The 15,000-nt window shown below is 43.3% G+C and overlaps 1 protein-coding gene across 1 annotated transcript in view; it reads right to left on the reverse strand.

Moving 5' to 3' along the window:
• LOC134441550 (meiosis inhibitor protein 1-like) overlaps positions 1-15,000 on the reverse strand; it is a 122,064-nt gene that overhangs the window by 71,633 nt on the left and 35,431 nt on the right. The window contains exons 8-10 of the mRNA XM_063191912.1: positions 11,873-11,987; positions 6,716-6,832; positions 5,188-5,287 (exon numbers count right to left, since the gene is read on the reverse strand). Coding sequence (XP_063047982.1) covers positions 5,188-5,287; positions 6,716-6,832; positions 11,873-11,987 — 332 coding nt within the window. The remainder of the gene's footprint in view (positions 1-5,187; positions 5,288-6,715; positions 6,833-11,872; positions 11,988-15,000) is intronic.

The following is a 15,000-nucleotide window of genomic DNA, read 5'->3' on the forward strand; positions in this document are numbered from 1 at the left end:
TTACCAAAAAAAAAACTTTAGCTATCAGAAAAAACTGTAACTGAATAAGCAAGGCCACCCCCTAGCTGTCTGGCTCAGTGCCTCTGCATTGATTTAAATGACAATAATAAGCATCATCATCTCGCACACACGCTGGAGTGATGCCATGCGATGCGATGGGGGCTGAGTCACTTATTACACGCCGCATAACGGGGGAGTGTATGTGTTTCACAGGTCCTAGATAGAAGATCTTTTAAAGGAACAGACCACCCTTTTTTGATTTTCACATAATTGCAGTATTTCCCAGCATTATTCATGAATGTGCATATCATTTTCTTCTCAATGTTTTCCGTACTTAGATTTATTGGATCAAAATTATTAGCATAGCTTAGCATAATCTATGTACTATATATGTATCTATGTACGGGGGGGCGTGTCACGGACTGAAGGGACTTTGCATGCAAATGTGAAATCTACAGGTTAACAGCTAACATACATCCATAGATTGGTTAGTAACAGTATTCACTTGCATGGTTCATAGATTTATTTGCTTTTCCTGTGAATGTCTAGCAATATTAGCAGGCAAACTCTTTGTGAAAAATCTAGCAATATTAACCCTGTGAAACCTGAACCATGAAAGCAATGAGAGAAAATTCTAATTTTTTGGAATTTGCTTCAATATTGATCCCTTATAAGAAATGTAAAAAAAAAATTCAAAATTTTGTTAAGGTCGCTGAGATATTTAATGCATCATATATGATGCATCAGGCTTTTAATGAATGAAAATTCCAATTTCATGACCATTGAAAAATGACTTTTAATGCATTTACAACTTTTTTTTAATTTAAAAAAGTTGTCAGACAATTTAATTTGAGGATTATCTTTAAATATTTAGTGAGATCCTGCCATTTTTTTAAGCCTATCCTTGTTTTAGCAGGACCATATTTTACATTTCCCACAGCCTGGTTGGGTAATTTTTTAAAATCTATGTAAAAACATAGCTGATCGAATGCTCAACAACCTATTTATGAGTGAAATATAGATAATTATTCATTTTTGATGTGTAATTTGAATATATGGGTCCATTACTACAATTGGACCATTTCTCCATTCACTTCAATGCATTTTTTACGAGATCATAATTTCAACATTTTGCATTACATTTTCAAAATTGCAAGTAAAAACCTGTTTCTTAAGGCAATATCTTTGTCTTGAAGTAAAACAACTTGTGTGTTTTGTTAAACGATCGTCGTGGTGTGCTTTGTAAGTTTCCCTATGGAGCAAATGCATTGATGGCTGACTTCCTGCCACCGCCGGATGGTGCTTATATGTCTCATCAGTTTTAGCACGATCTCTCTGCAACACGGTGTAAAAATATAAACTCTTCCTTGCTTAATTGCACAAAGCAAGTGTTCAAATTAAAGGATGTAGAGTTATATTTCGGAAATTTGTACACAAACCTTATGCAATTTGACGAAATCTCAGCGTCGGTCAGGGAAACCACTTCTACCCCATTTTCCTGTTTTTCGCCGAGCTGTGGTCAACTTGTTGTCGACCGCTGCTCTCTTGTGGCGGTTTCCGTGTACTGCAGGACGTTTGGAAATGACACGCAGGATGTTTTTCAGATCGATTTTTTTGTGTGTCAGCGTGGAGAGGGCTTTGAATTTGATGAGACATATATGATGCATCCGGCGCGATAGGGTTAAGGGACAAAAAAGCCTTAGAATTGGGGGGGCACAAAAAAGTTTGGGAAGCACTGCTGTAATGGATGTGCGGATAATGCATATACTTCATAGCTCTCGGGACTCTGTGTGAGATTTTTAGTTGTTTATTTCCAGAATCCATGCTGCCCATTCACTAATGTTACCTTTTTTCATGAATACTTACCACCAGCATAACATTCTAAGTATTCATTATGACTGGAAAAATTGCACTTTTCATACATGAAAAGGGGGATCTTCTCCATGGTCCGCCATTTTGAATTTCCAAACATAGCCATTTTTAGCTGCAAAAATGACTGTACTTGGACCGTACTAGAAAATATTTGTTTAATACTTAGTAAACTTTCATGTAAAGATCAAATTTGGCAATAGGCAGCCCAATTTCAAATAAGCAGCATAGTTGCAGTACCTTTTTTGACCATTTCCTGCACAGTGTCCCTTTACTGTAAGATATCTTGATGTGCATGACAAGATATTTCGGCTTTGAGCTCCTGCTGATGAGAGGAGCTGGGTTGCGACAGATTACTGCACGGGCCTGCCGGGTCAACGCCCAGGGGCCCAAGAGTCAAGGGGGCCCTAAAGCCCAAGTCTCTATATTACGTTTGTTTCATATTGTGTTAAAACTCAGACTTTTCACAACTGTATTTTTAAAATTTCCCCCGAGCCCCCAACATCGGGCCTCTATCATATGGCCTTAAACCCTGATTCTTTTTGGCCCAGGGGCCCATGGAGTCATAATCCTCCGCCCCTGCTTGTATGCAATAGTAATAGCACTTCAAACATGTGTCCGTGCACAGCATACGTGTTGTGTGAGCACAGTGAGCCTCGTGCCGGATAGAGCTGTGAATATTGAATGTTGTTGATATACAACATGCTGTCAACAAGCCCCACACAGACAAACACGTTTAGTAAATTTTTCTGAACAGAATCCTCTGCAGAATCTTTTATAGAGGAACGAAAAATATTGCAGCGCTACTTTCACCAAACCACTTGGCTTGCCTTTATGTTTCATCATAAAAAATAAAACATACACCCCACTGCAGTAAGAACTATTTCACATTCTGCCAAAATACTTTCCTCCACCTTCCACTTCCACTGGGGAGCAGTCTGGGAGAATTAGTAAATAAAGCAGAGCTACTTTGACAGCCTGTGACAGCCTTATCTGTGGGGCTACATCCTTGGCAACTCGGTAGAATTTGAAAATCAGCATATATTTCAGCACATTTCAGCACAATGTTCCTGTTCATAAAATGTCCAATTAGAAAGCTGAACTCAGGTCTGCTACAGCCTGAGCACATGTTGTGCGGAAGAGCGTGCGTGGCAGCATGTGTGCGCTTGTGCATAAGTATTGAGCATCGAGCATGCTGGTTAATGCGGTTAAAGTGTTTAGTGCAGGGGTCCCCAATCTTTCTGGGTCTGAGGGGTAACAAGGGCAACCCGAGGGCTATCCCAGGGCTACTTGTGCGTTCAAAATCCTCTAAAAATCCTCTACCAATGTCTTGATATCGTTCTCAAATCACACTATGATTGAATGATAATTTACTTACTGGTATAAAGAAATTTTCTTTGTAGGTTATAAAGAAATAATCTTGTATTTTTATTGCGATAAAACCACAAGTTATGCAAGGTGCGGCCTCTTTCCTGAAAAACTGAGTTGAACGTTTGAGCATCCTCACAGTCTAAAGGTGCCGGTATGCTTGCTGCAAGATACGCGAGCGCGTGCACGATTCGTTCATGAACGCATTAACATGCGTATTTAATGTCAATTTCGCGTGCGTTGGACATGGCAGCCAAATGTGTGAGCCAGGAGCAATATCTTCAAACTCGCTGGGGGCGATCGTAAGACAGACCGCGCAGTTCGACGCGTGTGCTTGATATGAAAACGACAATGGCAGGAACTTTTAAGAGCGTCTCGTTGAGTTTGTCCGAAATTTCAAACATTTGTGATCATACTTCCTTGTTGCACTTTGAAAAAGGAGCATGCACATACAGAAGTAGTAGCAGTATTGTTTCCTTGCCCAGGGAGCCCCTCTTTTTGTTTTGTTGTTTTCCTTGCCATCCGTGTTCCCAATTTCCGCATCCCAATGCTGCGTGCTCTCTGCCCCCTGAATGATACTGCCAGTATTTTGCGTCTTGGTCAACTGCTTTTGAAGCAAGCATGTGCTGTCGGTTGCTCGCGGTGACGCGCGTAATTTACAGCTCGCAGCAAGCATACCGGCAACTGTAGTATTTAAATGTGATGCCTGCTCCAAGCTGAATAATGGGCACCTCAGAAGCCCCTGGGGGGCTACCTGGCGCCCGCTGGCACCAAGCTGGTGACGTCTTGTTTAGTGTTTGAGAGACAAGTATGTGAGATATGTCTCACCAAGGGCTGTAACGATGCACTCAACTCACGATTCGGTTTGTATCATGATTCATGACCTACGGTTCGATACACCCCACGATTTCACATTTGCCAACATTATAAACTTTATGAATAAAAACTATGATAGTTTATAGGTAGAATAGGTTACAAGAGGCTACTAATAATTTTAAAAAGTTTTTATATAATAATGATGATGCTTGGAAGCACCATCACTTCATATCATGTGGTTGTTTTCTGGGCTGATGGGTATCAAAACGTTAAAAGGGCGTATCACAATACTGCCCTACNAAGCAAAAAGGCAGTAACTGTGCAGAGCTCAAAACTGATGCTGTGTTCCATTGCCCGTACTTACCGCCCTTTCTGCACTGTGTTTGGGTACGCAGGGTGTTCCATTTCTAATCGCGACGGTAAAGTGTACTGTAAATTACCCGGATAACGCCCCCAAAACGGCCATTTTTCGAAGTGTGGTGTAACTGTACACTTTTCGCACTCAACGGCCGCCATGTTTGTGACGTAGTTGAGTGCCAGATCTGTCAAACGGTTGAATCTCCGTGATAACAGCATAGTTTTGATTCCAAAGACAATCGCCATGTGTATTAGAGGCAGGGGTAACTTTAAAAAGTGTTAGCATAAGGAACAGTGCCTTCCGTGTTGAATTGCATATTGGCGGTTGGTAAACTCGGATGTCACGCGACCAACCGTCATTTCCGTTAAGTGTATCAGACAGAACGGGAATTGGAATGTACTCGCCTCGTGAATTGCGGAGGGTGGAACTCAAACAAGGTACACAGTACAGAGGGTGAATAATGGAACACAGCATGAGTCAGTTGACTTTAAAATGGTGCTGCAATCCAGTATAAGTGTTTTTTGGGATATTACTGAAATGTGACAGCTTTGTTACTTTATATTACCACCCTTTTTCCAAATCAATCATTTTATTTATCTGTAGACTTTGATATATATGGCATTAAAGTTATAGTTAGTCATTTTAAACAACAATGCAGTTACTGCCTTTTTGCTTTGTAGGCAGTATACTGCCTCCTTGTATCGCGATACAGTATAGTGACTCTGTGTATCGCGATTTCTCGGTTCGATACAATATCGTTACAGCCCTAGTCTCACCTGTCGAGGATGACAGTGAGGAGCTGTAGGCCTTGCTTCTGCACCTCCAAGTTGGTCAGCTTCAGCACATCCTTCAAGCTGCGCACCAAAGACTCAATACCTGTTATATCAATACAAACACCACATCACATTAACACAGACTCAATACCTGTTATATCAATACAAACACCACATCACATACACACAGACACGGACACGGACACGGACACGGACACGGACACGGACACGGACACAGACACAGACACAGACACACACACACACACACACACACACACATACACACACACACACATACACATAAACAGATCATCAGTCAGGGAGGAGTAGATACAGAAAGAGAAAGCAACAAAGAGAAAGAGGCAGAGAGAGAGAGAGAGAGAGAGAGAGAGAGAGAGAGAGAGAGAGAGAGAGAACGAGAGAGAGAGGGGCAGAGAGAGAGAGAGAGAGAGAGAGAGAGAGAGAGAGAGAGAGAGAAAGGAAAAAGTGGTTAGTTTCTCAGATATGAACTATGACTCATCCACTAACAAGAATGCACGGTGGGTTTCACAGTGATGTCCCATGCCTGTGGCTGAAACACAGCCTCACTATAAAAACACCACACACAGCATTTAACTCAGTGTAATGCACTCAGACACAGCTATGGTTTCACTACACAAGAAAAGGACCACACATCTGCATGCATATCTGTTAATAAAGAATGATTCAGAGACACAGACCCACAAACAGAGATATATATACAGTATATACACACACAAAACACACACTTAAAACACGCGTACGCACACACACACACATGAATACACAAACATTCACATACAAACACCGATGAAGACATACAGAAACTCTGGGGTCTCAGGAAGACCTTGTGACACTGAGAAAATACACACACACACACACACACACACACACACACACACACACACACACACACACACACACACACACACACACACACACACACACACACACACACACACACACACCAGGGTAGGATCTTCATCACTAGTCACCTGCCAAATACAGGTTGATTTGAGTGCTGACTGGTAAAATGTGTCAACCCACCTGTGTCAACCCACCCACCCATCTGACAGGTGAGGAATCTCAAATTAGGTCAAGTTTAAATAGCCGAATGTTTGAATGTCCCATTGGAAGGTACATTTTGGACAAGCACGCTGCAGATTTTAATGTCACAATGTTCTGCATCAAGGGTATGGCTACTTTACTTTTATAGCCTAACACATAATACTATGACGTTACAGTATATGACAACATTACAATGATTGAACGGTTGATTATGAATTGACAGGTATGGTGGGTGACTCGTAGATTTCAGAATCTACCTGGCAATGTGACTAGTGGACAAAAACCTCAATTTCCACCCTGACACACACACGCGCGTGCACGCTTGCACACACACACACACGCACACACACACACACACACACACGCACACACACACACACACGCACACACACACACACACACACACGCACACACTAATGTACACAGAGAAGCAGAGGGCTCTCACCGTAGACTGTATGACACTGGGAGAAGAAGAGGGGCTCTTCAGCCAGTAAGAGCAGGCAGCCGTAAGTCGACCACAGAAGAGCCTCACTACTGCTGCTCAGACGCTCAAACAGGAACTCTGCACACACACAAACACACACACACACACTCACATGCTACACGTCATGAGGACAGTAGGCAGTGAAACTAAACAAACAACTCACCAGTGTTAATTTCGTCAGCTTTTTTAAATTTAGTCTTAGTCTTAGTCACAATGACGAAAATCAATTTTAGTCTTAGTCAAATTTAGTCATTGCCTTCAAAATTTAGTCGTAGTCTTCGTCTAAATGACGAAAATTAATTTTAGTCAAATTTTCGTCATTTTAGTCATTTTAGTCATCATTTCACATTTTCGTCATTTTAGTCAAATTATTACACAAATTATTACTAGATAGCCTAGTGCAGCAAATATTCACATTATTACTAACTTATTTTCCAGCAAAACCCAAATCAGTCCTGTAAAAGTAATTTCAACAGCATAGAGCAAAGGAGCATTAGACGTCACACACACACTTGCAGGTTGCTCGCTCTCTCTCTCTCTCTCTCTCTCTCTCTCTCTCTCTCTCTCTCTCTCTCTCTCTCTCTCTCTCTCTCTCTCTCTCTCTCTCGCATTAGAAGCTGCTGCGTATTATTTGCTTTTGAATTTGATCACGTAGGCTACAAGATCTTCTTCACCTGACCGCGTCACTCATAGGAGCCCTATACTTCACGAAATGAGTGAGATACGGTTGCTCATAGCCTGCAGATTGCAGGCAGTGGTAAGACCAGACATCCCAATGAAGTCCAAGAAGTTTCTCTGATATTTGATAGTGGCTCCCCGATGGCCGCGAGTCAGATACAATATTCCTGATTTTAGACTATGCAAGTTCGCGTTATTTCGATTGGCAATGCGGGGCAGAGAAAGATAATGGCTCGTGCGTCATTCCTGGAATAGCCTACTTCAAATAGATAACGCGCACTTCGTAGGACGCCCGGCCTGTAAACGTCCTGGGGGAAATGTAGGTAGTTGGTCTATGCAGACTGGACGTCAGAAAGGACATTGACAAACAATGGTTGAACACTAATGCTGTTTTGTTTGTCGGGATGTCGAGGGTCGATAAGCATCTCCAAGTTTAAGCAATGAGTTTTTAGAACGTGGGATGTCTGGGAGACGCTATACGCATCGCATGAAGGGATGTCGGCTGCCTTGGGTCTTTCAGCGTTGCCCTCGATGGGAACACGTTTCTATTCTCCGCACTTTAAACCCTGATCGCCCACACATTGATTCTTATCAAAACTACAGTAGCCGTGCCTCTGTTTAGACTACTTAAACAACTTTTCCCCTGTGGCGCGCGCATCTCTTAAACGTCTCCCGGTGTGTCTGATCTAAATAAATGCATGAATCCGATCTTCATGATTTGCTTGCAAACTGCCTATTCATACGGTTAAACAACCAATATAGCAAACATTACAAAAGAACAGACAACGGACGTCGGTGTATGCGTACGTGTAAGTGGAAAGGGGAATAGAGGAAGCTCGAAGAGTTTTAAAATGACAGCATCAGAGGAAGATTGGCGCGAGTGACGGTAGCACTATTATCATGACTGCACAAACACACATGTCTTCGTTATGGACAAAAGGGTTGAACATGTTTCAAAATTAACACTTGCCTCAACGTCGACTCTTTCTTTTTCTCTTTCTGGGAAACATGTTAGGGTCTAAACTGAACAGGACTCACTGAACTAGGCTACTACTGATTGAGCCGCACCAGCGCCAGGCATTGCCAGCAGAGACAAACAGGGCAACAGCGCATAATCTTCTATGAAGTTCAAGAAACGATAACAATTACAAATTAATTTTAAACAATACAATTTTTAATAATGTCCATTCGTCCATGGCTTGTAAATTTCGTCTCGTCTTAGTCTCCTTAACGAAAATATTTTTTTATTTTCGTCATATTTTTATGTTCTGGAAGCAATTTTTATGCGTCATCGTCTCGTCATCGTCACGGGAAAAAGGGGCGTTGACGAAATATTTTCGTCATCGTCCTGGTTGACGAAATTAACACTGCCTCACAGAGCATCACAGATACAGTACATGAGCATGTGATGCAGAGGTTGCGCTAGACTTTTTCACAGTCCGTCATTTTGACGGACAGGGTCGAAAAAAATCTGTCATCGCTTATTTTTTAAATTCCCCACCTGGTTTCTCAATGTGGGGGGTCGCGACCCCGCTCCGAGAACAACACGTGCGCAATTGCGGCCAATTGAGAGTAAACCGCTGTGAATACACCCGCTTTCACTCGACATTCATTCTCCAACTTTGAGGATGGAGTCAATTTTGCTGTCCACTTTCTCTCTCTGCCTCCCTCATTGCACTGTTGAAAAAGCTGCAGATATCTCTCATGACGCGCGCCTGATTCAGTGTTCAGCGCTATGGTCACCACAAGCACTTTTTTAAAAGTCGCGTGCAGGGCTTTATCCAACAGCTGTCAGTCACTCGTTTTGCTCTGATTAATGATAGGCCTATATAAATAATATCTGCGTTGGACTTCACATGCACGATGGGAAGGAATGCCGTCTTGAAGCAGAAAGGTGTAGCCCAGACAGTAGATAAAGGCACTGAAGCCTACAACAGGAAGACAACCAGATTTCGCAAAACTTTGTTGAAAAATGTCAGCGACGGTAAAGGGAGCCTCTCCATACGTAGCCCCATCGGCTTATATGTTGGCTCTGGGAGCGCGGTAAAGTTGTCTGAATAAAAAATATATCGCCTATAATGGGTGAACCAGCTATCGAAATGAGAGAAGGTTAGCCGTTTCTGGCAACGTTTGCAAAGTTGTAAGTTGCGTTGCCTGGTAATATTTAGGTTCTTGAATATCCGTCGTTTTATTAGTTAATGTCCTGAAGGCGTTTTAGACCTGCGTTGCCTTTGAGTGAAGGTTCTGGCTAGCAAACGTGCTATTCGCATAGCCTATTCGTTTCAAGCAAGGAGTTATGAAAGAATGCTTCTATGAAGGGCGATAGAGGGACAACTTTGTCATTGGCAGAAAATCAGATAGTCGGTAAATGTAGTAGGCCTAGGTCTACACATAGTTCTGAATCTTAAAGTCGAAGTCACACGTGTATGGTGGCAACGTCTTAGTTATTTTAATTCATTATTTTGAGCAAGTGCAGAGGCGCGCGCTCTGCTGCAGCCAGCCGCATGGTATGACAAGCAGGGAGAGAGGGAGAAAGGCAAACGATAGTAGCATGAAATTATCTGCGCTGATAACTATGCCTAATTGAAATGCATATTTGCTCTACTCGATAGAGGTGTAGTAGGCCTACTTAAACTTGTGATTTATTTATCATCACCCTGAATATTGATCCGTCAAAATGACGGACAGGCTTCAGAATTTTCCGTCATCCTTCAAAAAAATCCGTCAATGACGGACATTTGTCGGTTAACGCGACCTCTGATGTGATGTGATGTGGTTTTGTTACAGACCATGAGAAAATAAATGATTAGACATGATTTTACTTTACCCCGCCACTGGGACGTTGTAATAGTCACTGAAAAAAAAACGTAACTACCATAGTGCTACACTACTATGACAGTGCACAGGGCCTTTAGTAATACAATATGTTGTTCATTAGACTAATTACCATTCTGGTAACAGATCATTTATGTGAGGGGTAGTGTCTTAAGGGGTTACGGTAAAAAATATTAGCTTTATCAAAAAAAACTGCAAGACTGTCTGGATTGTCATAGCAATGTTGTTATGATGTAGTTGAGTGTTTTCAGCAGAGTGAATAGGCCTGTCGCCAGGCCCACCAGCAGCAAGAAGTTACGGTGTTCCAGTGAACATTATGAGGATACAGGAGAAAAGGTCCAGGCTGGCTATAGGATGACTCCATAGAGATGAGCAAGCAAGCGAGCGAGTGAGTTGAGCGAGTGAGTTGAGTGAGTGAGTTGAGTGATTTAGTGAGTGAGTTGAGTGAGTGAGTTGAGTGAGTGAGTTGAGTGAGTGAGTGAGTGAGTGAGTGAGTGAGTGAGTGAGTGAGTGAGTTGAGTGAGTGAGTGAGTGAGTGAGTGAGTGAGTGAGTGAGTGAGTGAGTGAGTGAGTGAGTGAGTGAGTTGAGTTGAGTGAGTGAGTGAGTGAGTACGTGAGTGAGTGAGTGAGTGAGTTGCGTAAAGTTGAGTTGAGTGAGTGAGTGAGTGAGTGAGTGAGTGAATGAGTATGTGAGTGGGTATGTGTGTGAGTGAGTGAGTGAGTGAGTGAGTGAGTGAGTGAGTGAGTACGGGTCTGAGTGAGTGCGTGCGTGAGTGAGTGAGTGAGTGAGTGAGTGAGTGAGTGAGTGAGTGAGTATGTGAGTGAGTGAGTGAGTGAGTGAGTGAGTGAGTGAGTGAGTATGCGTGTGAGTGAGTGAGTGAGTGAGTGAGTGAGTGAGTGAGTGAGTGAGTGAGTACGGGTCTGAGTGAGTGAGTGAGTGAGTGAGTGAGTGAGTGAGTGAGTGAGTGAGTGAGTGAGTGAGTGAGCGAGCGAGTTATTGGGTGAGTGAGTGAGTGAGTGAGTGAGTGAGTGAGTGGGTACGTGTGTGAGTGGGTACGTGTGTGAGTGAGTGAGTGAGTGAGTGAGTGAGTGAGTGAGTGAGTGAGTGAGTGAGTGAGTGAGTGAGTGAGTGAGTGAGTGAGTGAGTGAGTGAGTGAGTGAGTGAGTACGGGTCTGAGTGAGTGAGTGAGTGAGTGAGTGAGTGAGTGAGTGAGTGAGTGAGTGAGTGAGTGAGTGAGTGAGTGAGTGAGTACGGGTCTGAGTGAGTGAGTGAGTGAGTACGGGTCTGAGTGAGTGCGTGCGTGAGTGAGTGAGTATGTGTGTGAGTGAGTGAGTGAGTGAGTGAGTGAGTGAGTGAGTGAGTGAGTGAGTGAGTGAGTGAGTGAGTGAGTGAGTGAGTGAGTTGAGTGAGTGAGTGAGTGAGTGAGTGAGTGAGTGAGTGAGTGAGTGAGTGAGTGAGTACGTGAGTGAGTGAGTGAGTGGGTGAGTGAGTGAGTGAGTGAGTCAGAGAGAGAGAGTGAGCGAGCAAGTTTTCTAGTGAGTGAGTCAGAGAGAGAGAGTGAGTGAGCGAGTTTTCTAGTGAGTGAGTGAGTGTGTGTGTCTCACCGGGCAGGTCTGCCTGTATGAACTGTGTGGCGTACTGTGTGGGGGAGTGGACCAGCACCGCGGCCATGCAGTGAGCACTGGCCACCTGCAGCATCTCATCGCCCCCCAGCAGCAGCTGCAGCGACAGCAACAACAACAACAACAGCAACATACACACACACATAAAAACACACACACACACACACACACACACACACACACACACACACACACACACACACACACACACACACACACACACACACACACACACACACACACACACAAACACACAAAATCTATTTTTATCACACATTCACCAGGGAAACATTACAGTAACATTACCTGTCTAGCTTTTCAGAAAAAAAAATGTGATCAAAACCCAGATACAAATTATACAATGAATGTTTTCTTTCTGCAGGGCCAGTTCTAGTCCACTCTGTGCCTTAGGACAATGTTTCCAAACCTTTTTTGTCTTGCGTACCCCCTAAGCCTTTTTCTGTCATGCCATGAGTACCCTAGCCTGGGAACTCCCATACTGCCTTTAGTTCTACACAATCGTTTCGATCTGAAAGACAGTCTGGCGAGGATGACTCATAACGTCCAAGATCATGGGCCCTGTATCATAATGGCCAAGCATTCTGACATTAACAGTTTCTCTGCCCAATCAGAGAGCAGGGCAGTGTCTCATAATAGCCAAGTATTCTGCCCCCTATGGAATTTACGATAGGCAACTCCCCAGACCCAATCTCACTTGTGATTAGGTCTGGTGTTAACGAGGCAATGAGTACCCCCTAACTCATACTCTATATACTTTCCTTCATCCTTGCCCTAAATATTTATTATTATCAAATATTTTCACGTGCCCCTTGCAATGTGCTTGCGTAGTATACCCCCAGTGGTGCCCATACCCCTGGTTGGAAAACAATCCCCTAGGCCAGCACCACCTTTTTTGTGAATTTAGAAATTGCCATCTTTTACATTTGATTGTGCACATCTGATCTAGTACTTACATACTGAATGCTCACTAATAGTCTTTGTCATTGTCGATGTTTATTGTTTATCGTTATTGTTAATGTTTTATTTTGCATGACATTCTCATTCTGTTATTGGCGCCCCCAGTCTGTGTGTGTGTGCCTGCGCGTGTATGCGTGTGTGTCTGTGTGTGCCTGGGTGTGTGTGTGTGTGTGTGTGTGTGTGTGTGTGTGTGTGTGTGTGTGTGTGTGTGTGTGTGTGTGTGTGTGTGTGTGTGTGTGTGTGTGTGTGTCAGGGATTAAAGCAAAAAAAAGTAATCTGACTGAACTTTTTTACCGGTTAGGCACCCGATCGAGTATCACTCCGTAACCCTACGAAAACCAATGTAGCCAGGCTCTGCCCTCATGACGAAACATACATGCAAGGAATGGTGCCAGAGCCAGCGGCATAGGCAGACGGGGCAGTCGCCTAGAGCAGAATAGGCCTATGTCTTGAGGGCGCCAGTAATACCAAAAAGTGCCACAAAATCAGAACTTCAACCAACATAAATCTTTACACTTCACATGAACAATGAATATTCATTATACACTCAGTAGACCTATATAGACTCAGTATGAGTGTACCTGTAGGTACTAGATCAGATGTGCTCAATCAGATGTAGGCCTACAATGCTATGTTTACAGATGCCAATTTCTAAATACAAAAAAAGGAAAGAGGGCGGGCAGGCCTAGGCCGCTCACCAGATTGACTAGAACTGGCCGAGAATGGAGGGATAATGGATACTATATCAGACTGCAAAGATTGAACTGAAATTTGGGGCATGTTTTGGTTATTTCCTCTTATTTCTACCCATTGTTTATGAATTGTTCACAACATCATGCAGAATGGATTCACAATGAATGCTGCTTCAAAATGGTAGCTGATCTCACAGAATTTTTGACTTGGAATTGCAATGTGTTGATACAGTGAGTGATCCCATTATGGGGTTTTTTGTTGTAGTAGTAGGCTATATTTTGTCTTTCACATTAGAATGGGCAAACACTGTTCTGGTGAAAGCACTGGTGCGCATTGCTTGCAGTTGTATTTCTGACATTTAAAAAGCCCTGATCATAGCAATCAGAGGGAGAAAACTAGCTTTAATTATATCCCCGAAACGCGGAGCGTCGGGGATGTAATGGTTTTGCGTGCACCGCCGCCGCCGCCGCCGCCGCGTCCGCCGCGTAAGGTATTTCGTGTTAACGCGATAACTTTTGAACGGATGTTTGGATTTGTCCCAGATTTGGTGTGTGAATGCTCTAGGGCAGGTTCATGAACTGATTCGAGTTTGGAGGTCAACAATTTCAAGATGGCCGAATTCAAGATGGCCGAATTTTTGTTTGGCCCATTACTTCTGACCGGGTGGATGGATTTGTCCCAGATTTGGTGTGTGAATGTTCTAGGGTACGTTCATGAACTGATTCGAGTTTGGAGGTCAACAATTTCAAGATGGCCGAATTCAAGATGGCCGAATTTTTGTTTGGCCCATTACTTCTGACTGGGTGGATGGATTTGTCCCAGATTTGGTGTGTGAATGCTCTAGGGTGGGTTCATGAACTGATTACAGTTTGGAGGTTAACACTTTCAAGATGGCCGAATTCAAGATGGCCGAATTTTTGTTTGGTCCATAACTTCTGACCGGGTGGATGGATTTGTCCCAGATTTGGTGTGTGAATGTTCTAGGGTAGGTTCATGAACTGATTCGAGTTTGGAGGTCAACAATTTCAAGATGGCCGAATTCAAGATGGCCGAATTTTTGTTTGGCCCATTATTTCTGACCGGGTGGATGGATTTGTCCCAGATTTGGTGTGTGAATGCTCTAGGGTGGGTTCATGAACTGATTACAGTTTGGAGGTTAACACTTTCAAGATGGCCGAATTCAAGATGGCCGAATTTTTGTTTGGTCCATAACTTCTGACCGGGTGGATGGATTTGTCCCAGATTTGGTGTGTGAATGTTCTAGGGTAGGTTCATGAACTGATTCGAGTTTGGAGGTCAACAATTTCAAGATGGCCGAATTCAAGATGGCCGAATTTTTGTTTGGCCCATTACTTCTGACCGGGTGGATGGATTTGTCCCAGATTTGGTGTGTGAATGCTGCAGGGTAGGTTCATGAACTGATTACAGTTTGGAGGTCA

This window comes from Engraulis encrasicolus, chromosome 2 (genome assembly GCF_034702125.1).
Source record: "Engraulis encrasicolus isolate BLACKSEA-1 chromosome 2, IST_EnEncr_1.0, whole genome shotgun sequence".
Taxonomy (NCBI): domain Eukaryota; kingdom Metazoa; phylum Chordata; class Actinopteri; order Clupeiformes; family Engraulidae; genus Engraulis; species Engraulis encrasicolus.